Raw genomic sequence first — 26,121 nt, forward strand, 5'->3', positions numbered from 1 at the left:
CAAGTGGGTCTCAGCTTTATGGTATTAGTCAAAGCTCATGAGGTAGCACTTGGACCCATATTTCTATTCCAGAAACATGCACAATGATCTACACTGAGTGTGCAATACTTAGGGAATCCTGCATTGTCAGAGGTGAATTTTTCCCCCCACATGTGCTATTAAATCAAAGCCAAATCTTAGCTAGAAAAGATCCCATCGCACTATTTCAAAGAAGACCAGCAGTTATCTTCCCAACCAATATTTATTCCTCTCTTGACAGCATCACAAAATAAAATGGTAATCACCACATTGCAGCTTTCTATATCTCTCTTTATTCTCTTCCAGAATACACCAAGTCTTTCATCATCTGCCCTAACATCTCATGTAGCTTGGTCACATTTTGTTTGATAACATTTCTATGAAACACCTTGGAGTGTTTAGCTATAATAATGGCACTTTATGAATACACTGTGATAAGCAAATATTTGAAAGGAGCAACAACAATGTAGAACTTCTAAACTGACTGTGGTAATTAAAATGAAGAATCATGTCAAAGTGCAAAAGTTATTTTAATACCACAATCTTATAGTACTACAATATAGCTTCCACAATAAGTACAGCATTAATTCCTGCTCACACTGAAAATACCTATACCACCACTTTGTCAGTTACTTTGATAGATTGCTATGCAATGCTACAATATTTTACATGCCTTCTGTCATTTAAACACAATCAAAAGCAGAGGTGTACAAAAATAATTACAAGATACTTGCCAGATATTTACAAACTCTGTCAAGTAATATTGCATGTACAAGTTATCTGAAGTGTTTCAGTTATCAAATACTTTAATGGCGTAAGGCAGTTGTCACTTTTCAACAGAAATTCAAGAGAATCCATGACTCTGTGAAAATCCAGATTTACATTTTGCATATTGTGTGTTTGAGAGTTTGAGAGTATAATCGCTTAATATAATGAAAGTAACCAAAGATCAGTAACCAAGCTGGCAGGGTTTATTTCAAAATTTATAGCACTTCCTTCATCAATAACTTTACACATCATTTCCACTACAACATTAAGCTTCCCCTTCAAAGGTAAATGTGATTCCAGAGGATGTGTGTTAAGTTACAATGAATCACTGCATCATACGAAGTTTTACATAATACTTTCATGGATGTGTATTAAAAGATTTATTTTTTTCTCCTAGCTGGATAGCAAAATGATTACATTTGGGAATAAAAATTACATCAGCAATTTAATCTAACAAGATCAAATCATGTTTGTCAGCTCGTCCAGCCAGTATCTACGAGATAAAATTCCAGCTGAATTTGATAGTCACTCAGAAGTGTACAAATTGAAATTTTCTGTAACTTTGGGGAGGGTCAGATTTTTAACCAGCAAATTTTTAGCTCAACTAAAACATTATGGCAAATAAAAACATTCCAGTCTTCTGTTAACTACTGCAAGTCAGATTTTGAATTGGATTTTCAATACAAGTTGACACTTTTTTTTAAACATAGTTTTAATATATTCACAGATGCAGTCAATCACATTCAGATAAAATTACTGTGCATGGTCTGTGCTTAAACTGTAAATGCCATACTGGTTTTGAATTCTCTAAAACTGACTCCAATTGTTACTCTGCAGTTTTTACTGCAGAGAGTAAACAACTCAAAATAAATGATTTGATGAACTTTTTTCTCTTCACATTAAATGGTGTCAGTGCCAAGAACATTTTCTGTTGGCAGTACCCATCATAAGAGCATTATTTTTGTGCGATAATTTCATTTTCTGTACTGGTTATTCTTCTGGCTTCTGCCCAACTAGTAAATTATGATTCACTTTGTGATGGGTACTCATACTTATGGAGCTGGACTTGCTCTTTGTAAAATCTTGCCCAGCTTTAGAAAATAGGAAGGTGTAAGCTAGGCTGATCCGAGGTCCTGGTAATGAAAATAGTATTTTAAATGAGTTTATGGTTTTGTCCCACGTTTTGTTAAAGAACTAACTTCCCATACCTGATTTGGCACAGTACATGCATGATTCAATTCAGCTCAATTAAGTACACAATTGTGTAGGTATGTAACACCAAATCCTTAAGAATGGGTTACTTTTCCATATAAATGTAAAGAATCTAAAGGCAAATTGAATACATTGTATGTGTAACAGCATAATCACACTGAATACAACAAATCATAGTAACCATAATGTCCAACTGCGCTGAAGTTTATTTCAAAAGTGATATCATTTACTCCATCACTGTACAATTAGCTCACTTAATCATATCAATATGCAATTTAGAGGAAGAAAGCAAAATTTACCCAAACCACTTTATAAACAGTGGTACAAGGTCCGTCATACTACACTACAGCCTGTGAACTAAATCCCATCAAAATAAATAATAAATGACTGTCAGCAACTTATAGAAAATGACCATAAAACTACCCTAAATGCTCTGGTGAACCCCCTGAAGCCACTAGAGGCAGACATTCTTTATGAGTACGTATATTACCATTGCATCCACACAGTGAAGGTACATTCTGACCATCTGAATTTTGTTTAGGAAGCACCATTTCACACTTACACCAAGGGGGCACACACAGGGGGAAAATGCAGGTCATTGGCCTAAAGTAGATTTACTTTAATTTAGCTTTGATTCTCTATAAAGATGTGACCAAATCCAAATGATTTCCCTCCACTAGAAATGATGCTTCTTAAACTCCACCACCACCCCCAAGGAAGAAAAAAAAATGTTTCACATTGCACAACTGTTTTTCAGCAGTAAGCTTATGAAGTGTGTATGGAAAGTTAAAAAAAGAAAGCGAGTTAGAGATGCACTGGACATGTACTATACAAGAATGCACTCTATCCCTATTCTCAAATAGCAGGGCACAGGTCACTAGTTACAAAGTGAGCCTTTGGTAAAGGAACTTTATGCTTAATGGTGCAACTGTAGTATTGAGGTGGCTGGTAAAGGACACAAAATGACATGTCTCTGCATTGGCAGAAAAATGATTCCTAAGATGTCTAGAAAAATAGAAGGGTAGAGTATCACTAAACAGAAAAAAATAGCACTGATGGATCGGAATAATTAGTTTTATGTAATAAGACAACACAAGTTTTGTTATCACTCCTGGGATAATTAAATATTGTTGAGATGGAATTATGTAATATTGTTCCATAATCCTACAAATTTATTCAAACCCCGCCCCAGCAGTACCCTATTTGCTATTTTTGGTTAGAAGGATAGCCTGCGAACAACATCACCAAAATTACTCCATGATCTGATTTGAGGTTCACTTCTTTCATTTAATCTTATATTTGCCAACACTCATTCCTTTTTCATCAATGCAACGACCACAAACATGCATACGTCCTGTTTCCCAAATCAAGACCAATGGAAAAGTAGAAGCTTGAAGTAATCTGAAGGCACCCCATGATTTTACAGGAAGATGGGCCTGGAATCTCTGCTCAATTGTGCTAGTCTGTATATCACAATACTGCCAAGTTAGTATTAAAACAAGGAAAGCCAAGAGCAGATTAGGACTAGCCAAAATCTAGTTTTTGCAAGCTTTGGTGCTAGTTTAAAAATCACTGCACTATAAGCCAATACTGCCCACAAAATGGGTCACACCTACAGGACAAATTAATCACTACTGTGAGCTTCTGCCAATTGGTTCCATTTATGGGCCTTTGAGACAGCTTTTAAAATTAAGCTGGTGCTCAGTATAGAGCTATAATGCACAGGTTGTATATGATTTTGAGCACAGCAATTTATTAAAGACCAACTTATGTACAACATTACAACCAACAAATGATTCTGGCTACTTTTATAAATGGTTAATTGCTTAGAACCCAGTTACTTGCAGGTGGTAAAGAAACAGATTAAAATGCTTATTTTTGTCTTAAATCCGCAGCCATATTAATGAATCTGCATTAAGTTACCACTCAACCATAATAAAAGAACATAATTTAAAGCAAAATTTTAAGAAGCTCCCACTGAAATACTGTGCTGTATCTGATGATACTTAAATAAATTTGAGGAGAAACTTGAGAAAATAAAACTAGTGGAAATGGCATCTAGATCACCAACTGCATCCAATGCAGAAACTCTACCCCCAGCCATTTCTACTTTCTGGATACAAGAACAAAGACTCCATATTTAGTTAAATTTTACAATGTTAAAATGTTCACATTTGTAATGTGTTGGGATTTGGAATGATCTCAACCTTCACGCACCATGCTACAATCACCAAAATTTGACCAAAATTCAAAATGCTACACAACTTTAAATTAAGTTACCCATGAAGCTGACTGCATAAGCTCACTTAATGCACAGGGTAAAACACTGGACAAAATTCATGGCAATCAGAAGGGCTTGTGATGAATTACATGGTATTCTTCCAAACATAAAAAAACTAATTGTGTTTCTCACCTTTTTGTTTGAGATTCTACACTTATAGACAAGATTCCAAGTTTAAAAGATGTTTAGTCATAAACCTGATACAATTGCAGTTCATTGTTCTGTTTGTGTTTAGCAAGATGCCACATGAGCTCACTGTTGCTTGCAAATCTCAACATGCACATCTCACATTTGTACGGTAGAGCAGCAGTGTGGCCCACATCTATGTGCGCTTGGAGGTTTGCGATTTGCTCAGTAGAGTAATCACAGTACTGACACAAATAGATCTCCTGAGATGTGTGCAAGTTCAAGTGTTTGTCATATTCGGCTGTGTTGCAAAACCCCTTCCCACAATCATCACACACGTATGGAAAGAACCGAGCATGTTCAATCGCTACATGCCTGTTGACATTGGCGTACAGCCGGCTCCTGTAGCCACAGGACTGACATATAAAGAAATTTCGGTCCCGGTCAAAGCACACTTTACTCAGGAAACCAGCTGCTCCGTGAAGTCCATCTTCAGAGGTGTCATTCATCTCCATGAGGCTGTACGCATGTTCAGCAAGGACATGGCCATGCAGCTCAGCAGCATCACCCGTGCCATACTCGCAGAACTGACAGAGGTACTCCTCATCACCATCATGTTGCTGCAGGTGCAGGTGGAGCTCGCTGGTACTGCAAAAGTGAATGTTGCACTGCTCACACCAGTACAGATACTCACCAATGTGGGCATCTGCTACATGTAACTCAAGCTCCCTTGGGTTTTCAGCACTGTGGCTGCATAGCTGACAAGCACTTGGCTCCTCTGTTTCGTGGGCCTGCAAGTGCTTATGGAGCAGACTGTATGTTAGGAATTCACGCTTGCAGACTGGGCAGATGTTGGACAGAGTGTCTGTGTGCCTGAGAATAACATGCTGCTTCAGCTCCAGCGGGTACTTGCTGTTGAATTCACAGTGATCACAGCTGTAGAGTCCGTCACAGGATGGTTTTCGCAGAGGCCACTTGTGTTGGTAAAGAATTCCCATGCAAGGAGATTTGTCCCGTCTCTCAGAACCATCACTAACTGAACTTTCTGTTGTATCATCCTGGTGCTTATTGGAGAGAGAAATATTCTGTTCAGAGTGGTAAGTGTTGAATTTTCCATCTTGGTCATTAAAAAGGCTCCAGTTTTCAATCCCGCACTGCCTCTTGTTAGTTCCTTTCAAAACAGTGTTTATTGGTCTCACTGTCATATAAAGGTCTGAAAAGCAAACAGGAAATATTCTGATGTGTTTAAGACTTTATTTTGTAAGATCCATCCTATGTCTCCTCTCCAAATTTTTAAGAACAAACCCATACCCCACAACAGTCAGTGGCAATCAAGGGGAAGTGGGACAAAGATAATGTTTTAAAAATTAATGTGAAAACAGCATGACTTTTAGAGTTGTAGAGTCATACAGCACAGAAGCAGGCCCTTTGGCTTACTGCGTCTGCACCGAACATCAAGAACCTTTTTACACCAATCCAATATTAATCCCATTTTATTTTCCCCATTATCGCATCAAGTGCCTCCAGATTCTACCACCCACCTACACACTGGGGGCAATTTACAGTAGTCAATTAATCTACCAAGCTACATGGCTTTGGCAATGTGGAGCATTAGGAGGAGAGCCACACAGTCACAGAGAGAACATGCAAACTCCACACAGACAGCATTCAAGGACTGAACCCAGATCACTGGCGCTGTGGGGCGGTACTCTACCAGCCGTGTCAATGCTCCATACTTCTAAAACAGGTTGCCATTCTGCAATAATACTTTTATACCTGGGCAGTAATCTGAAAGCCAACCCCACCATTATCTTGATTCACGCACAGAATCCAGAGAAGTGCCAACAATGTTAGAAATATACCCCAGCATGATGCACTGCTACAAAACAATGATTCAGTGAGAAAATTTTGGGAAAGGGAGAAAGGAAAAAAAAATCTCTCAGGTTTCACTGGCTTCTTTTGGTTTGTAGTGTGCGTCTTTCCCAGAATTGTTGTAATTGAGAAGCATCCAGTTTTTATTTCCCTTCCACAATCACAAAAATACAATTGAGAATAACAGAGGGAGTGCAAAATTTCATCTCATGGAAAGACAATACTCACAAATATTCTTCATTAACAATTTTATCCTACCTTGTGAATCACTTGAATTTGTACAGTGTTCGGGACTGCTTTCCCCTTCATCTTCAACTGTGGAGTCAAACCCTGAAAAAGAGACAATAATACTTTGAGAATGAATCCTATCAAGGGTAGATTGCCTATCAAAGTTTTCCTGAAAATGAATACATATGGGAAGTCACTATTCTACTGCTTCGCACAAGTGCTTATTCTACTTGGAAATTTGGATAGTTGTCTTCAGGCTACTCAAAGCTCTTTTTTTTTAATGTGCTCCTCTTCTGTAGCCTTTGGAAGATATTTGTTTTTGTCAACGGAGACTAACTAACCACAGGAAAGTATTGAGTAGGAGACCCACCATTGCTGGCTCTATTTCCCCAGCTGCCACCTACCCATCTCCACTTTCTGGGACACTGACCCACCCCCACCGAACAGGGTCCAGTTTCTGGGGACTACTTGCTATCTCCCACCCTCACCTCCTGGGCCAAGGACCAGCCCCCACCCTCAGTTCAGGCCAAGCAGGCAAACCTCAAACCATGACTCCTACGCACCCCAATACCTGCCAACCCGAGTCCATGCAACGCCATCCACCTCCACTTCCCCCCCGCGCCCCTCCCACCCTCCCCACCCTCATATTCCGCTTCCAGCCCCACTCATATGGCAATCCCCCCAACTCCCACAGCCCTGTCCCTACCCCCTACCCCCCCAGATATACTGTCCTGCCCCCCTCTTCCCTCCAGTCCACTGTTCTTCACAGCCCCCCCCCACCCCGGGTTTATTTGTAATCCTGAGCCTTTAGCTCTCCCCCTACAACCTATACCTGAATAACGCGAGGGGTTTAAACTCTTCCTCCTCTTCCTCTTGCCACTCTCGCTCATCCTGCCCCCGTGGGATGCTCCGCTTGCCCGGCCTTGCTCCGCTCCTCACAAGGGCCTTACGGCCTCCAGGCTCGGCTCGGCCCAGCCCGGCCCGTCCACGGCAGCCACAGCGGGTAGCAGCTCCCCACGCAGGCAAGGCCCCGAGATGCGATCTCTTCGCTCGGTCAAGGCCGTAGGCGGTGGTCTCCCCGCTCAGCTAAGGCCCCTGAACCGCTGTGTGTCTCTGCTTCGCTTTCTCGGTCACAAATGGAGACGGTCCCTAACACGATGACGTCAGCGCCGCTTCCGCCCGGCTTCCAACGCAGCTTCCAAAGGGAGCGTCTATATTTTCCAATTCAGGGCTAAAAGGTTGAGCCTCTGCATGGCATGGTCATCTTATGTTTGCAACCCCTCTGCCATCTATATACGACTTTCTATGTTGCATTGCAATGACTTGTACATAAAACCAAGGGTATATTTTTATATTTCATCCCAGCTCTCTTCTTAGGCAATCTCTTGGGGTTGAAGATGACTTGCTTCTATTTAGTACATCAATTCTTTTAATGTGGGATGGGCATTAGATACCAGCTACCACCTGGTCTTGGAGAGAACGAGATCTTGGTCCAACGATGAGAAGATTCAAGATGAATGGACGTCAGTTTCTACTGCCCAAACTTAGCACATGCACATACAGTCCAATGTATCTGAAATAAAAACTGAAAATATTAGGAAAACTCATCAAGTCAGGCTGCATTTGTGGGATTGAGTTTTTCCAGTATTTACTGTTTTTATTGGGGATCTGAAAGTTGCTGGCCAGAGTATAGTGTGGGAAAAAGTGACATTATCCACTTCACAAGGAAGAATGAAAAAGCAATTTGTTATTTAAATGAAGTGAGGCCACACAATAAAAACATAAAGTGTTAGAAACAATCAGGTCGGGTGGCATCTGTGGAAAGAAAAATTAAGTTAACATTTCAGGCCCATTTTAGCATATCCTGGCCTAAACAGCTGGCACAAGGTTGATGATCTGATATCCTCATTTTATTGTATCATTCAACTGTGTAAACCTGGTTCTCCCGTAGTTGAAGTGTGATCAATTTTAAATTATCGCTGAGAACAGATGAGAGGTTGAACCAAATTTATTGAAATGACAGTTTGATTAGAGCCTAGAGTATATTATCACATTAATCAGTTGAAGTACCTTAGAAGGCTACAAAGTGGAGACAATATCGAATGATAGTAAGACACAAGAGAATGCAGATGCTGTAATCTGGAGCAAAAAACAAACTGCTGGAGGAAATCAGTGGGTCGAGTAGCATCTGTGGAGGCAGAGGGGTGGTCAGTGTTTTGGGTCAAGAATACAGAATGCAGAGTAAAGTGTCACAGTTACAGAGAAAGTGCATTGCAGGTAGACAATAAGGTGCAAGGTCAAACAAGGTAGATTGTGAGGTCAAGAGTCCATCTTATTGTACTAAGGAACTGTTCAATAGTCTTATAACAGTGGGATAGATGCTGTCTTTGAGCCTGGTGGTATGTGCTTTCAGGCTTTTGTATCCTCTGCCCAATGGGAGGGGGGAGAAGAGGGAATGTCGGGGGGGGGGGAGTCTTTGATTACACTGGCTGCTTTACTGAGGCAGCTCGATTTAAAATTTTTTGTCCCCAACCAGCTCATCTTTACTATGCAATTACAATATCTCAACACCTCCATCCAACACCAGGATGGTCTGAGGGCCACCCTCTTCTTCTCTGAACAGAGGCCCAACTAATTCCCATCCACCAATGCACTCATTCTTACATGGAACAATTTCTCCACAACTCCACTCACTTTGTCAGATCAAATGTGTAACTAAAGGAGATTGCGTGGGCCCAAGCTGTGCCTTTTTTGTGGGATATGTGGACTCTTCCCTCCCCTTTCTGTATTTTGTATCTTTGTGGGAGCGATTAGTGTTGAAGATCCATTACAAGCCCACAGACTCCCATAGCTACCTGAACCATACACCCTTCCACCCTGCCTGCTTAAGGACTTCATTCTCTCTGTTCCTCCATCTCCATTACATCTGCCCTGATGACGAGACTTTCCACATATTTACCTCTGAAGTGGCTTCCTTCTTCCTGTGTTATTAGCTTCCCCACTACCATTGTTGACAGAGTTCTTAATGGCTTCTTATCTATTTCTGACAACTCTAACATCATCCCCTCTCCTTCTCGACAGAGTGAGGATAGAAGTCCCTCAGTCCTCGCTTTCCACCCACCTGCCTCCACATTAAATGGATTATTCTTTGCAATTTCTGTCCATGTCAATCCTTCAGTTCCAGCTATACTAGTCCCTTTTACAAACGCTTGGTTTGTAGCCTTCTACGCCTTAGTAACTCAAGCGTGCATCTAGATAGATGCTTCTTAAGGGTTAGATAGATAGATACCTTTATTAGTCACATGCACATCGAAACACACAGTGAAATACATCTTTTGCATAGAGTGTTCTGGGGGCAGCCCGCAAGTGTCACCACACTTCAGGCACCAACATAGCATGCCCACAACTTCCTGACCCGTACATCTTTGGAAAGCGGGAGGAAACCGGAGCACCCGGAGGAAACCCATGCAGACACACGGGGAGAACGTGCAAACTCCTTACAGACAGCGGCTGGAATTGAACCCAGATCACTGGCACCGTAATAGCATTATGCTAACAGCTACACTACTGTTGTGAGAGTCTCTGACTCCACCATGCTCTCAGGCAGTGCTTTTCAAATTCCGATGAGATTCCATCATCAGACATGTCTTTTCATCCCCTTTCAGTATTCCTAAGGAATTGTTTCCTCGGTGACTCCCTGGCCTGCTCTTCTATCTCCACACTCCCATTCTCACAACACTTCCCATGCAACCACAGGAGATGCAGCACCTGCTCTTTTACCTCTTCCTTTCCCACCATCAGGGGCGATAGTCCTCTCAGGTGATTCACTTCGACTTCTTCCAATCTAGTGCACTACTCAGTGCTGACATTGTGGTCTCCTCTGCACTGGAGAATAAAATATATCTTGGGTGACTGCTTTGTGAAGCACTTCTGTTTAGTTTGCAGGGGTGACCCTTAGCTCACAGTTGCCTGTCACTTCACTCTCCTATCTCCCTGTGGCCTCCCCCTGCATTGTTCCACCAAAGCCCAATGTTACCTTGAGGAACAACAGCTCATTTTCTGTCTGGGCACGTTGCAGCCTTCAGGACTTGATATCGAATTCTACAATTTCTGGTAATGTGCTTTCTCTGTTTGTATCAGAACTGACCAGTTCTGCTGTAACATTATCTACCTGTAATACTAACTCACTTTTTCTCTCTCCACTGACACTTGGCCTGCTGGACATTTCCAACATCATCCTTTTGGTTTGACTTCTCTGCAGCAGCTTTGACCTGCATTTCACAGGTTTCACAAGTCTCTTTGTTTGTTGTTTGTTCTTTGTTCCTCCTCCCTCCAACTTCCTTCATTAATCTATCAACCAGATGGTTTCATAAACAGTGCATCACCACAACAACCCTGACCTCGCCCTATCAGAGATATTCCCTTTATCCTATCCCCCCTCTTCCCTGCCCTGTGTGTAACTTAAAACTAACTTGCTTCTCACTGTTCCTCTTCTTATTAAGTCTTTGACTTAAAATATTAACTTTGTGTCTCTTTTCACACATGCTGCCTGCCTGCAATTTTAAGTGTTTCCAGCAGTTTCTGCTCTTATTTCAGGTTTCCTGTCTGCAGTATATATATTTTTTTATTTTCCATTCCATTGGGGTAGGTTACATCAAGTGCAAGTGGTCAGTCCCCAAAGGTCAGTGATGTTGAAACAAATTGTGTTTAGACATCTCTAAACCAATTGCCTAACATCTTATGTGCATCATTGATGATGAAAATGAGCAAATAACTGCACAATTACCACATGGAATGGTGGTGCTGCAGGCTGGACAGCTATCTCTCAATTTAAGTGATCTTGGTTCAATTCTGACCTCCAGTGCTGTTTGTGTAGAATTTGTATTTTTGCCCTGGCTGTTCCAGGTTCCTTCCACCTACCAGCTGATTAGTAGATTGATTGGCCACTGTAACAGTATCCCTTAGTGTAGGCAGCTGTTGGGACAACCATGGGGGTGTTAATGGACCTGTGAAAGAATAGTTCAGTGGAAAGTAAGTGGGAGAATGGGATTGTTCTGAGAATCAGGATAGACTTGATTGGTGAAATGGCCTCCTTTTATGTTGTAAATAAATCTGAGGAAGATTCCAGTTTGAAAGTCTTTGCTTCCCTTAAGTAAGGCCTCCGGTTCTCCTGACTCACCTGTGAAGTCCTTTTGCTTTCAGTTATGAGTCAGACCTCATTGATAATGTTGTGAAATGGCCATGCATATGTTTTAGCACTATTTCCAAAATTCTGGAATATGTCACAGAGAAACCACAAACAATTCAAATGTTACACTAATTAGTCGTAGAGTGATATAGCATAGAAACAAGCCCTTCGGCCCACCCTGTCCATGCCAATCCTTGTTCCCTCAATACTGGTCCCATTTACCAACACTTTGTCTGTAGCTTTCTGTGCCTTGGCAATTCAAGAGCTCATTTAGATGGATACTTCTTAAAAGCTGTGAGAGTCTCTGAGTCCACCACTCTCTCAGGCAATGCTTTTCAGATTCCAACCACTATCTGGGTGAAAAAAATCTTCCTTATAATTCCCCCTAAACCTCTTACTCCTTACCTTAAACCCATGCCCTCTGATTATAGATGACTTTGCTACGGGGAAAGTATCTATGCCCCTCATAATTTTGTACACCTCTTTCTTGTCCGCCCCCAGCCTCGCCTCCACTGCTCCAAGGAAAACAAACCCAGCCTATCCAGTCTCTCCTCATAACTAAGACCCTCCATCCAGGCAACACCTTGGTGAATCTCCTCTGCACCCTCTCCAGAGCAATCACTTCATTTCCTTCTCTGTTCAGTGTAACAGCCTCATAGTCTCATAGAACATAGAAGACTACAGCACAGTACAGGCCCTTTGGCCCACAATGTTGTGCCAACATTTTATCCTACTCTAATATCTATCTAACCCTTCCCTCCCACATAGCCCTCCATTTCTCTATCATTCATGTGCCAATCTAAGAGTCCTTAAATGTCCCTAATGTATCTGCCCCCACAACCTCTGCCAGCAGTGCGTTCCACAAGCCCACCACTCTCTGTGTAAAAAAACTTACCTCTGACATCCCCCTTATACCTTCCTCCAATCACCTTAAAATTATGTCCCCTCGTGTTAGCTATTTTCACCCTGGGGAAATGTCTCTGACTGTCCACTCGATCTATGCCTCTTATCATCTTGTACACCTCCATCAAGTCACCTCTCATCCTCCTTCTCTCCAAAGACAAAAGCCCTAGCTCTCTCAACCTATCCTCATACGACATGCTCGCCAATCCAGGCAGCATCCTGGTAAATCTCCTCTGCACCCTCTCTAAAGCTTCCATATCCTTCCTATAATGAGGTGACCGGAACTGAATACAATATTCCAAGTGTGGTCTAACCAGAGTTCTACAGAGCTGCAACATTACCTCACGGCTCCTGGCACATTCCAGCAATTGGAAGATATGTAAGAAGTATTGAAAAACGAGCCATGCTGAAAACATGGTCCTTAAACCAGAGGTGGAGGATGCAAGAGAGTCAAATTAGGGGAACCTTCAAACCTACTCCACCAAAAGAACTCCACTATGCTTTGTTAATTATTTCAGAACTGGTGGAGAGTCTGGGCGAACAACAGACAGGGTTAGCAGCACTAAAGTGACTCACCTAGGTACAGTGACTATGTGAGCAAACGTATCCATGGCCCAGGAGGGAGTACCTCATCAGAACTTGATAAGTTGACCTGAGTTATAGGAATGACGTTTGAAATAGTAACCTGCACTGAAGCCATCGATGCAGCAAAAGGAATCTAGAACCTATGAAAGTTTGGAAGTTAGTGTGGACATTGCTTGGCATTAAAAAGTGCGTCCTATTCTGTTTTATGTCAGTTAGTTTAATGCTGAACACAGCAATCTGTTAACTCCTTAGTGGGCTTGTCTTTGCTGTTGAAAGTGTTCATTCCTGTACATGTACATTCCTTGAGGACCTTATACACACTTCATGCACCGTTTGTATTTTTTGTGCCTGTAGTATTATTACTGGTGCCTGTAATGATAATGAAGGCACTAAAAATATAAATGATGCAAAGTTTCATGGTGAGCAAGGACACAACTGAATCCAAATGGGCCCCGAATGGCCTCAAAGCCACTGCAAGGGTCTCCCTCTGAAAATATCCTTAAAATCTCATCATTCCTCTGGTTTCCATCGCTCCATGAATGGCAGCAGTACCTTCAGCTGCTCAGGTCACAAGCTCTGGAATAAAACTCCCCCAACAAACCAAACCTCTTGCTCATCCCTAACTCTCCTCCTTCATGTCTGTTTAGGATGTGTAATGAGAATATTAATAGAAGAGAGAGTGAGAATGTCAGTAGGAGCTGGAGAGTTGGGAGTAGTGAATGAGAAAGAAAATGTTTTGTCCTGGCGATCACAACCATTTCTGGTACTGGTCAGTCATTGCAATGTCAGAGGTGGGAGCTGGTCAGGGTGGGGGACGGCCAATGTGGTCACAGGGAAGAGGGGAGACAGTCCTGTGAGTGTAGTTGGAGGGGAAGGGGTGTGAAATGAAGTGACAGAATTTGAGTTCTTGAGAACAGAAAGAGAACAGAAACTGGGCAGATACATACCAGATAAAAAGGTGCTGGGGTAAATAAAAATCATGCCAAAAGTTAGGTCAAGTTTCCCAAAGGATGCAAAGATGCCCATAAATGTATGCAAAATTGATCTACTGTAGTTTAATTCAATTATCAATTGCACAGAACTTGGATTTTTTCTTGGACTTGTGCAAAGGAATTTCTAAGCTGTTATGTATTCTTTTCACTAATTTGACAGGCTTCATTAACTTCCAATCAATTCTGCATTCAAATGAGCTCATCCCTATTTCAAACTTATGGAATGTGCTGCTGGCAACGGTGGTGGAGGCAGATATGATAGGGTCTTTTAAGAGACTTTTGGATAGGTACATGAGCTGAGAAAAATAGAGGGCTATGGGTAAGCCTAGTAATTTCTAGGGTAAGGGACATGTTCGGCACAGCTTTGTGGGCCGAAGGGCCCTGAATTGTGCTGTAATCATTCTATGTTCTATTGTCACGAACCAGCAACAAAAGAAACACACTGAGCATGATTCAGTGTTAAAAACTATTTTATTAATCACTACTTATGACCATACGTAAAATAAAAGTAAAAATGTTAGTATGTTAGAATTCAAAAATGTTAAACCTTGAACGTTAACCCCAAAACTAAACTCTTTGTGTGTGTGTGTGGCAAAGTCCCAAACTCCAACTTCAGGAATGGTTCTTAAAGTTCAGTTCCGCAAGCCATAAGGTGAAACATGAGTAAGGGCTTCTTCAACAACCACCGTTGTCTGAAGATAAGACGTAGACGTAGAGAAACATAGACAGAGTAAATACGAAATCCAAATGTTCCATGATGGAACCCAAGCGACATTTCAGTGTTTACTCGGTAGTGACTTCCTCACCCCGAAAAGCATCCGAATCGTGGTCGTCCACACAAATACCTGTTTCCTTCTTCAGGTCAGCAACAAAGTGAACTCCACCGGATTACTTCCAACTTCCATACGTGGATTTCAGTGGCAGACACAGTTATTGTTTCTCATCCATCGATAGAGAAAACAAGCAGGCTGGTGTCTCTCTCCCTTCTCTCTCTTTCCTTCTTCTTCTGACTTCTTCAACAACGTCATTACGTCCTTTATCTTCTATTGACGTAAGCACGCCCCACACACACATACACACACACTCTCTATCTTAAAGGGACTTTCACTGAGTCCGTAACACTATGTTCTACTATTCTGAAATCAAAACCTATGAATAAGGTCACAAATTCTACAACTCATGTTGTCCTTGTCATACATTTGTCTTACATTCTGAGCGACTCAAAAATGTGTGATATTGCAGACAGAACAAATAAAAAAGCAGAATAATTGCAACATACTCAAAATCTCCTCTTAGAAAGCTTTTTGAATTATGGACAAGGTCAAAAATGGTTCCAAACTTGAAAATCAGTCCCTTAATAATCATTACATTATTTTGGAGTAACTTTCATTCATCATTTTGACAAAGTCTTGGACAGCTATGAAATAGATAATAAGGAAAATCAAAAGTGAATTGCAATCTGGCTTTGTGAATTAGAGCCCTCATTCCATTTGCAAATGAGTTCAGAGCCTTTAATTAAATCCAGTGTTACATGCAGCTGTCAAAAGCAATAAATAAGTGTATTTCTTCAGCTAATAAAGATGGTTAAATATACACACATCTGTAGCACCAAAGTATACATTTAAAATCATTCACAGCATTTCAGCATTGTTGGCAAGAATTACATTTATTGCTTATCCTAATTTGCTCCTGAGAAGATTGTATTGAGTCACCTTCTTCAATTGCTGCAGCCTACTTGCGAAGGGACTTACATTTTGGATTTTGACAATGAGAATGTCAAATCGGCAATATATTTCCAAGTCAGGATGACATACAATTTATGGGATGTAGGGTGGAGGTGTTGGAGTTTGTGTGCCATAGATGCCCTGATACCACTAGTGGTTGTGGATTTATTGAAGAAACCCTGGTGACTTTCTGCACTGCAATTTACAGGTGGCATACACTACTTCCAGAATGAGCTAGTGGTGCAGGGAGTGAAATGTTTAAAGTAGAGGATATGGATGCCATTAAATGGGTCACTTTGGCTTGGATGAAGTTAACCTTCTTAAATGCATTCATCCAAGCAAATAGGGAATATTCTATTACAGCCTTGAGGACGTCGGAAAGGTATTGACAAATCACTTGCTTTGGGATACTCATTCTCTGGCCCATGCCTGGAGTCAAAAAATGTGTGGCTGCTCCAGTTACATCTTTGGCTAAGGATGAATCCCAGGGAATTTAAGGAGGAGAACTCAACGATAGTTACAATCCAAGGAGAGGGATGAGATTCTCACTTTTTGCAAATGATCAGTGACTGGCACCTGTGTGGCAAAAATTTACCTAAAAGTAGAAGGTCCAATTTTCTGTAGCAACAAGTCAACACTGAACTTTGGTAAAAAGAATGCAAAACATATCTAATGGACCTCAGGGATTCTTTTAGATGGGAATGGTAGTTACATCATCCAACACAAACATTTTTCACAAGAGTACAAGAGTTTTCTGGAAACATGAGATCAACTGAGGAGATCAAGATTTGCGTCCATAATTTTGAGGCTGAGTTCTTTGATGACAAAATTGATAAGGAAATCGGACTATTAACTTTGGTGTAAAACTGGATTTGGCACTACTAGACGACACCGATTCATTTTATCACTTCTTTTTCTGTAAAACAAATTAGATCATCAAGGTTATTAATAGCTGCTGCCCCCCGCATGGGAATTCTCTGGATTTGACTTGGTTTCCTGTGACTTGTGAAAATTACTGGGGCTTCAGTATGTTACATTTATAATGTTGGTTGATAACATTAAGAACTGTAGCATGTGATCAATGGCTCTCTGTGGACAAAGCCACTGTAAGAAATAATTGCACAATGTTAGTCTTTTGAGAAATAAAGTATAAATGTTAATTGAAACTTTTGGCAATCCTCCTGTTTCTTGCCAAGTCAAATACTGGTGTCAGAAGTGCTGTTTGATCAAACTATGAAATTTGGATGCCATACCTCAATTGTAATACCAATCATCAGGTGTAATCCCTCCCAACTAAAGATAATATATAGAAAGATACTGAGTGAAATCAGGCAGGAAATCCTGTCTGCCACAGCCATGGGTGCACAAGCAATGTCAAGAATGTGCATGAGCTTGGGGATAGAAAGTGGAGAAGTGCTCACATGTGCACTTGCAGGAGGGGTGACTGGAAATTGCACAGAATTTCCTTCTTATTCCAAGGGGTCTTTGGGATAGTGTTGTTGTTTTGCTGCTTATAAGAGAAAGGAACCCTCTTTCAGCATTGTAGTTCAGGTCTGTTTCAGCATTTTATGGAACTATCAAAACAACATACAAAGCCATGATGCATATCGACTCCACACTTTGGTAAATCAACTTTTAAATTAACTCTGGCAAAAGCTTGTTTAGTACCTGTGTTACAGTAGGTGGCAGTATTTTCCATAAGTTATTCTGTGATACAAAACTTGCAAGTTTTCTCTTGAAATCATCATGTTCCCTGGTTCCATTATCTCAGTAATATACCAAAAATTACTCTTGACAACCCTATCTAGCCCTTTCATTAAACTCAAAGCCAACTCCTCTTTAGCTCTTACTCTAAGGAAAACAGAATTGACATCTTTTGCTTTTCTTTACAAATCAATTACCCTAGAATTTGGAATTATCATCACCCTGCTTTGAATTTGTTCCTATCTCTATCATCCTACACATGGAGACAGATTGCAGTCCTGTCCAGGAAGATACAGACAAAGCCCATGTATTATTCACTTATGTGGTTCTAATATTTCCTTTTCTTTCTACTTCACTTCAAACTTAAGATTTTCAACCTCATATGGAAATACGTCAGTAATATACCTCAGTCCTTTGTTCAGTGTACCACAAAAATTCTAGTCCTGAGTGCCTCGTTGCTTTAGGTAAATAACCCAGTTTAAACATTGTCAGCCCTGAATAGCTTTCTGGTAACTTAATAACAGTATAACAGAAAATGAAGCATGCTATCTGAAATTGGCAAGTAATAGTTATATTTCTGTATTTCTTTGGATTTTTAAAATGCTTTTGGATTGTCCTCCAACCAAGAATCATGGATGGGTTTGATCAATTAATGAAAGACAATATACAGCAGACATATGATTATCAAATAAAACAGTGGAGCAAGGAGGGACTAATGCAATTTTAAATATGTAACATCAAAATTATAGTATCAAATGACAAAGTTGAATAGAATATCAGGGGAATACATCCTTTCACCTGCAGGGCAAATGAATAGAACTGGCGATGATCAACTGTGCTTTTACTGAACAGCAAGCATGCTTGAGGGCTGCATGGCCAACACTTGCTCATATTTCCTACATTCTTAGATTTGGGTCCCCCTATAATGTAGTGGTGTAGGGCTGTTGGAAGGCCCATTGCAAGATAATTTCATGGTTGTGGCAATCCTCACAGCATAGATGGATTTGAGGATGCAACTTTTTATGGCCCGGGTGGCACACCTAACCACGGTCTAGGGCTCTCTCACTCATTCCATGGGATTTGCTACGCTCAGCGAACAAACCACTGTCTGGAAAATGCCTGCTGTGAGTCGGGTATTGCACAGCTTCACTCGAGACCACCTACTGTTCCACTGTGCCTCAGCCACAGATCCTTTTGTATTAATACATTCCTTAATACATTCCTTTACAAGATGAGGCTGTTGTTGCGAGGCCAGTATTTATTACTCATCCTTAATTGTTCTTGAGGCAGTGGTCATTAGCTGCCTTCCTACACCGCCATAGTGTGAAGTGATGGTAACTTCCACAGTGCAGTGTTTTTCTATGTATTGAAGGGGCTGATTAGGTGATCTCAGAAGATGGTGAAGAGTCAACACATTGTTGTGCATCAGGAGTCATATGTAGGGCTGACTTGCACAAAAAACTAATCATTTCCTTCCCTAAAGCATAATAGTGAAGCAAATGGACAACCTACAAGACTCTAATAATTTTGTGGTCATCATTACCTATACTATCTATAACTCCAGATTATTTAGTTAACTGAATTTAATTTTCCCTGCTATCATGTTAGGATTTGACTTCCTGCCTTCAGATTGTTAGCACAAGTCTCTGGATTACTAGTCTAGTAATGAAAACACTATGCCACTGTGACCACAATATGTGATGCTCTCTCTTCATTGCTCTTGATTTTGTTTGTCAAGGTCACCAACTCTGGGTCTAATTTAGGAAGAAATGCTCAATTTTCAGTGCTCTTCTGTAGCTACTTATATTGTTTGGTTTAAAACAGAAAATGCTGGAGATACTCAGCAAGTCAGGTAGGTTCTGTGGAGAGAAAAACAGACCTGAAAAATTAATCTGTTTCTCTTTCCACAGATGCTGCCTGGCCTGCTGGGTACTCTAGCATTTGATGTTTTTCTGTTTCTCATTCATATTTTCAGCATCTGCTATTTTATTTGCAGATTTTCAGCATCTGTCATTTTTTTGCTTTTCAATATCTTTTGGTTTACCTTCTTCTTCCTTTTGGTTTTCTTGCGCTTTTTGGCATTTTTCAAAATGTTGCTAAAAGTATCTGCATTCATTTGGGCTGACACTTCAATGTTTAAATCCTGGAGTTTTGCTGGAAGGAAAAAAAAATTACAAGTCATTCCTGCAAAAAATGTGCTGAGTCTTCTTGACTGTGAATTAAATAGCAGGATGCAGGATTATTCATGACTTCAAATAGTGATGTTCCTTTTTGAATTCTCTGACAGGAGATGTTATGTTGTGGTCTGTTGGAATGTTGGGCACATGGAACTCCAATACAGTTCAGCAAACTCAAGTGTTAACCACTGACAAGTCCAATCTGCAAACACATCACAACAATATGAAAGAGAATGCCTCAGCCATTATTCATTCACTAAAGCACAGAGAGAAGGTTATTTGGCTCATCACATGTGTGTTTGTCCTTTGAAAGAACAATACAATTATTGCCAATCTCTTGCCATTTCCCCATAGCTCTGTGATACACAGAATCATTACAGTGCAGATTGAGGCTGTTCAGCCCACTGAGCCTATACCAGCTCAATGCAAGTGCAATCCAGCTAGTCCCACTCCCTGACCTCTGCCCATTGACCTGCGAATTCTTTCCTTACAGACCCTTCCATGTTCCAATTAAATTTGTAAGCACTGCTACCTCCAGCAGTACATTTCAACCCCTAATCACTCACTGGATAAAATAGTTTTTCCTCATCTCACCTTTGGTTCTTTACCTTATCACCTTTATTCAATGGCCCCAGGTTCTTGACGTCTCTGCTCATGGGAACAATTTCTCCCTATCTACTCTGTCTAAACCCTTCAGGATTTATTCCTAGATCAGATCTTCTTGCAAACTCCTCTCTTCCAAAAAAAATGACTTAAGCTTTGCCAGAATATTCCCCATAATTCAAGTTTATCATCCCTGCAATCATTACAGAAAATCTCTGGTTCACCCTCTCGAAGGCTTTCCCTTTAAAATTCATATCCAAATCCCTTCTGAAATAATTAATTGAAGTAAGCATTTTTTCATGGGTTATGAGGGTTGCTGGCAAGGCCAATGTTTTTGCCTGTTTCCAATTTCCCCTGATGACTTTCATAGGACAATAAAGAGCCAACTCATTGGTGGGTCAGGAGTTACATGTATGCCAGACTAGGGCAAGATGACAAGCTTTGACCTGAAACAGTAACCTGGTTTCTCTTCCCACAGATGTGGCCTGACCTGCTGAGTATATCCTGTATTTTCTGTTTTTATTTCAGATTTCCAGTATCTGTAGTCTTGTTTTGATTTTTATGTAAGATGACAATTATCTTATCATGAAGGACATCTGTTTCTACTAATCATTCTAGTAGTTCATTCTAGATATTTTACTGTGTTAAAGGCATCATATAAGAGCAATAGCAACATTGGTGAATTAAAACAAAATTCAAAACATTCCCAAGTTCTTTGCCAATTATCCTAAATTTGTGCACACAGATTATTAAGCCTTCTGCCAGTAGAGACAAACCCCTGTATCTTAAAACATTTCTATTAAATAGAACATAGAACAGTACAGCACAGGAACAGGACCTTCTGCCCAGCATGTCTGCGCCAACCATGATGCCAGTCTAAACTAATACCATCTGCTTGCACATGGTCTGTTTCCCTTTATTCCCTGGCTGTTCACACTGCTACTGTATCTACTTCCACCACATCCCCTGGCAGTCACCTACCGCTCTCGGTGTACAAAAACTTGCCTCATAAATCTCTTTAAACTTTCCCGCTCTCACCTTAAACCTATGCCTTTTAGTATTTGACATTTCCAACCTGGGAAAAAGACTATCCACCCTATCTTTGCCTTTCATAATTTGATATACTTTTATCAGATCTCCCCCTGAAATTCTGATGCTCCAGAGAGAACAATCCAAGTTTGTCCAACCTCTCCTTATAGCTAATATTTTTCAATCCTGATCCAACCTTTCCAATAGGTAATATGTTCACATCTCCTCTTAACTTTCCCTACTCTAAGGGATTGCAATACACTTCTCTCGGTTCCACACATAACATACATTAAAATATTAACCCTTTCTCTTCTTTTATAAAGTTATACAAATCTTCATTCCTAATCCATTTCATCAAGAATTGTATGACCTTGGAAAATTCAACAGGCAAAAGGAGGACTGGATCCATAAATCAGGTGAATTTACAGGTTTGATTGTGGGCCCCGAGGAGTAGAAAGACTTTGCCCACTTAACCAACTTAACCTTCATGGGTTCCCATAGTTCCTCCAACTTGCTGCCCTATGATCTACCTCCTTATCACCTCCCTGCCTATCATTCCTTCCCTTCCAAGCCCTACAGTCTCCCTCCATCAATTACGATCACCTCCCACTCTATAATCTCACTTGCACTGACTGTGATCCTTCTCCTTTTGATATCTGGATTTTGCTTCCAGAGGAGTTGGTGGAGTCAGATGCAATCATGACATTTAAGAGGCTTTTAGGTAGGCACTTCAATAGGAAAGCATAGAAGGATGTAGACCTAATGTGGGCAAAAAGATTGCCAATGGATGTGATGGGCCAAAGGGCCTGTTTCCATGGTTTACAATTCTATGACTCTTTATTCCTTTCACCTCAGGCTTTCCCTACTCACAAGTAGCATGATCATATTCAATGAGCTTGCTACCACAGTTAAAGTCCAAGCAGTCTGTACCTTCAGGATCTTCATCCGTGGTTCACTCTACATCCCCCACCCTCATCTGTGGTTCCTTCTACATCCCCCCACCCTCACCCGTGGTTCCCTCTACGTCCCCCACCCTCAACCGTGGTTCCCTCTACATTCCCCCCACCCTCATCCGTGGTTCCCTCTACATCCCCCCACCCTCATAACCTCCTCCTGTAAATGTCAGGGTCAATGTTCCAATGACAGCCTTCTTTGCTGTAAATGTCTATGTACAGAAATTCTAACATGCAGATAATTTGATTAGCTAATAAATCAAATTTTGAAGGTACCTTCTTTCCTTTCCTTTAAGGCATCGAGTATCTCTTTTCCACACAGCTCACCTAAGCAGTTACCATCTAAATGCAGTTCCGTCAAATGATCTGAAAACTTTATCAATCTGTGTGGAAAAAGAAGTCCATTGGGAAAGAAAAAGAAAAAAAATTGTGATGTTGGATAGCTAAATATTAGAGAAAAAATGGACTTGATAAATACTGGCCTATAAATTGCTATGTGCAGCAACAAACACTTCCTTCTATTTAATTGCATCAATATATGTTACCATCTGTTACCAAAAGCCCATGAGATGATAACGTCACAGCAGGAGGGAAACGAGATATCTGGGGCTAGATAAGCAGAAAAAGCAACTCTGCACCTCTTTAACTAATTAAACAGGATTGTAAAATTAATACTGCAAGAACTGAGAAGCAAGTATGAATTAGGACACACATTTTCAATGTCAAATCCATGGAACAGGAAGTAAAGAATGATATTTCAAAATATATTCATCTATGGGATGCGTACAATGCTGGCATGACCAGCATTTATTGTCCATCCTGAACTGCTCTTGAGGAAATGGTGTGAGGCACCTCCTTGAACCTCTGATGTCTGTCTGGTCAAGGAACTCCCAGTGTTATTTCATAGACGTTTCCAGAATTTAGACCAAGTGACAGGAAGGAACTTGCTATTTTGGATTAAGGGATAGTTGAAAAGGCAGAAGGGAAAAGTTCATGATAGATTTTTTTGATCTTGCATATCTAAAAAACGCAATAGTTAAAATCCAAAGGACAAGATTCCACAGTGGTAATGGTTAATTTTCACCGTCAGAAAAGTTAATTGGCAGTAATTAACACTTATCTGATTGTTAAAATGCTCTATGTTAACTAACCCAGACTTAATTAAACACACATGGACCTTATTTAACCCCAAAACAGCCTCGTTGTGTCTCTCAAAATTAACTGGAATTTTCTGTGGTGAGTTTAGCTGTATCTGACATGCAAATACTGCAATTTCACACTGTTAAGTATGTTTTGATGGTGATTCAGGCATTAGATTATCTGAGGGTGGTGAAGCATTACATATAACAGTGAACATTATTTGTTATTTTCTAGTAAATTATCACCATTATCAGTTTAGTCCAAACAAAATCAATGAAATAAACATCTCTGTCTATTCTTCAATAAGGCAGGATATTGCTTTGTTTCATTCAGGTTAACATCAGTTTATGATAAGTCTTTGGACCAGTGAGCCTGAAAATAGGGAAAAACAGACTAGTTAGCCTGATTAAAGAGGATTAGAAACCAGTTAGTCTCTGTATAGGTGGCTACAATGGTGCAGCTAGTAGAGCAACCGCCTCATGGTGCCAACCACCCAGGTTTAATCCTCACCTCTGGTGGGTGTCTGTGTGGAGTTTTTATGTTCTCCATGTGACTATATGGATTTCCTCCGGGTCCTCTGGTTTAGTTATTCATACTTTTATAATTGTACCAAGATACAGTGGAAAAACTTATTGTTTGCTGCCATCTAGGCAGATCATGCCTCTGCAAGTACACAAGATGGTAAAAGGAACAGGATGCAGACTATAGTGTAGCAGATACAGAGAAAGTGCAGCTGCAGGTAAACAAATAAAGTGCAAGGGCCACTTAGAGGTAGCCTGGGAGATCAAGAATTCATTTTTATCGTACGAGAGGTTTGTTCAAGAATCTGATAACAGTGGGATAGAAGCTGTCCTCGAGTCTGGTGGTACATGCTTTCAAGCTTTTGTATGTTCTGCCCAACTGGAGAGGGAAGAGAAAATGACCGGCGTGGGAAGTTTCCTTGATTATGTTGGCTGCTTTCCCAAGGCAGCGGGAAGTGTAGACTGAGCCAATGGCTGGGTTTTGTGGGTAGACTAAATGGCCACTATAAATTGCTGCTAGTCTGTGGGTGAGTTGTAGCTGGGGTGAGTTAATGGGAATGTGGGCAGAACAAAATTGGATTAATGTGAATGGGTGCTTGATGATAAGCATGGAATCAATTGTCCAAAGTGCCTGTTCCCATATTCTAGAACTCCATGAGTTAGCGTGAATATAGACAAGTTAAGTTCAAAGTAGGGAACTACAGGCCAGCTGGTTTGAAAATAAGGGTCTACAGACCAGTTGACCTGTAAGTAGAAAACTGCAGGCCAGTAGGCCTTAAACATAGGGAACTACTAGCTATCTAGCCTGTAAGTAGGGAACTACAGGCGAGAGATGTGAGAGTATCAAAGCCAATTCATCTATAGATAGGGAATTACAGGCCAATTAACTTGGAAGTAGCAGTCACAGGGCGATTAGCCCATAAGTAGACAACTACAGGCCAATTGGCCTGTAAATAGGGAACCACAGGCAGTAGAATTGGAACTAGGGTATCATAGGCAATTTAGCCTGAAAATGGGGAAATACATAACAGTAGGTCTGAAACCAGGAAACTACAGACCAGGTAGCATGAAAATAATTTTTATGTTCCTTTGCGACCCTTTGACATATAAATTGACCTAAATATTTCATGAGATAAATATTGGATATAGTGAACATTATGACATACAGTTAAAATGGTAAATACTTCCAAGGAGAAATTTTATATGTTTAGACAAAATTAAAGTCTCATTTAAAGATACTTACTGGCACAACATTTCAGCAAATGTCATTGCACCCATTTTGCCTTCATTTCCTCTTCCATCTATGCCATTATCTGCTAGGTGTAATTTAGACAACCAGGGTCCAATTTGTGGGAGTTCCTTCTTTTTCCTCCCTTCAAACATTGAGGATAAACATTTCAAAGATTGGCATTATTATCCAAGCATCTTTAAACTATAAGCCGAGTATGATGCCTGGGAAAACATACCTGGCTTACTGCCACCCTTGAATGAAGTCTCCAGGGTAATGGATTTCCATATATTGATGAAATACACAAAGTAAACCTCAAGGCTGTGGCTCATCCAAGAAAGGTTTCATATAAACTTATTTTGGGATTTTGTTTACACAAAATTTCTGGAACTAAAATGCCTATTTATTTTTGCCACACAATTTTGTGGTCTATTCCTTGGTGAGAAACTCCATCTCATTTCTTTCAGTTGACTTCTACAAGTGTTGATACATTTTGATTTGGGAACTTCCCCTCACTCCTGGTGTAGATAGGAAAACAAAGACCAGTCCTTGGGTTCTGAAGGATTGGTAGACAAAGGGCACACCATTACTCCCTGAAGAATAAGATAGTTTTCTGTCCCTTCAATGCCATGCGGGTGTTGATATCCTTTGTAATTCTTTTCCAAGCTACAATTCTGCCTGACTTAGATTTGAGGTTCTTGCAACGGTTGGAGAGAAGTGTGGGGGCTGTGGACAAGATGAGCAAACTGACCACAGTGCCAAGGTACAGAAAGCCATTTATGGAGGGACATGAAAAGAAAGGTGCTTGTAAGTGTAGTTAGGGTGGTAGACACCGTTCTCTACAACCAGGAGCACAAGACCTGCAAAAC

The 26,121-nt window shown here is 40.7% G+C and overlaps 2 protein-coding genes across 2 annotated transcripts; both read right to left on the minus strand.

Annotated features, from left to right (window-relative positions):
* Positions 1 to 320: 320 nt before the first annotated feature.
* Positions 321 to 7,656, minus strand: LOC127571649 (zinc finger protein 639-like). Its single transcript, XM_052018229.1, has 3 exons — positions 7,338 to 7,656; positions 6,536 to 6,607; positions 321 to 5,618 (listed from the first exon to the last, which is right to left on the minus strand). The coding sequence occupies exons 1-3, from the start codon at positions 7,393 to 7,395 to the stop codon at positions 4,465 to 4,467; spliced, it is 1,284 nt and encodes a 427-aa protein (XP_051874189.1). The 5' UTR covers positions 7,396 to 7,656; the 3' UTR covers positions 321 to 4,464.
* An 8,037-nt stretch (positions 7,657 to 15,693) lies between these two features.
* LOC127571653 (uncharacterized) lies at positions 15,694 to 25,313 on the minus strand. The gene is made up of 4 exons (XM_052018236.1): positions 25,268 to 25,313; positions 22,640 to 22,746; positions 19,646 to 19,755; positions 15,694 to 16,813 (listed from the first exon to the last, which is right to left on the minus strand). Exons 1-4 carry the CDS (start codon positions 25,300 to 25,302, stop codon positions 16,802 to 16,804), a joined length of 264 nt encoding a protein of 87 aa, XP_051874196.1. The 5' UTR covers positions 25,303 to 25,313; the 3' UTR covers positions 15,694 to 16,801.
* Positions 25,314 to 26,121: the final 808 nt, after the last annotated feature.

The sequence above is a fragment of the Pristis pectinata genome, chromosome 6 (genome assembly GCF_009764475.1).
Source record: "Pristis pectinata isolate sPriPec2 chromosome 6, sPriPec2.1.pri, whole genome shotgun sequence".
In the NCBI taxonomy this organism is placed as follows: domain Eukaryota; kingdom Metazoa; phylum Chordata; class Chondrichthyes; order Rhinopristiformes; family Pristidae; genus Pristis; species Pristis pectinata.

Bases quoted from the DNA above. Each gene is read 5' to 3' on its own strand.
- LOC127571649 (XM_052018229.1), bottom strand. From the start codon at position 7,395: ATGAGCGAGAGTGGCAAGAGGAAGAGGAGGAAGAGTTTAAACCCCTCG. The intron at 6,608-7,337 runs GTATAGGTTGTA...TCTCTTTTTCAG, and splicing joins AAACCCCTCGCGTTATTCAG to GGTTTGACTCCACAGTTGAA. The intron at 5,619-6,535 runs GTAGGATAAAAT...TTTGCTTTTCAG, and splicing joins AAATTCAAGTGATTCACAAG to ACCTTTATATGACAGTGAGA.
- LOC127571653 (XM_052018236.1), bottom strand. From the start codon at position 25,302: ATGGGTGCAATGACATTTGCTGAAATGTTGTGCCA. The intron at 22,747-25,267 runs GTAAGTATCTTT...TTTTCCACACAG, and splicing joins TTTGCTGAAATGTTGTGCCA to ATTGATAAAGTTTTCAGATC. The intron at 19,756-22,639 runs GTACCTTCAAAA...TTTTCCTTCCAG, and splicing joins CTTAAAGGAAAGGAAAGAAG to CAAAACTCCAGGATTTAAAC.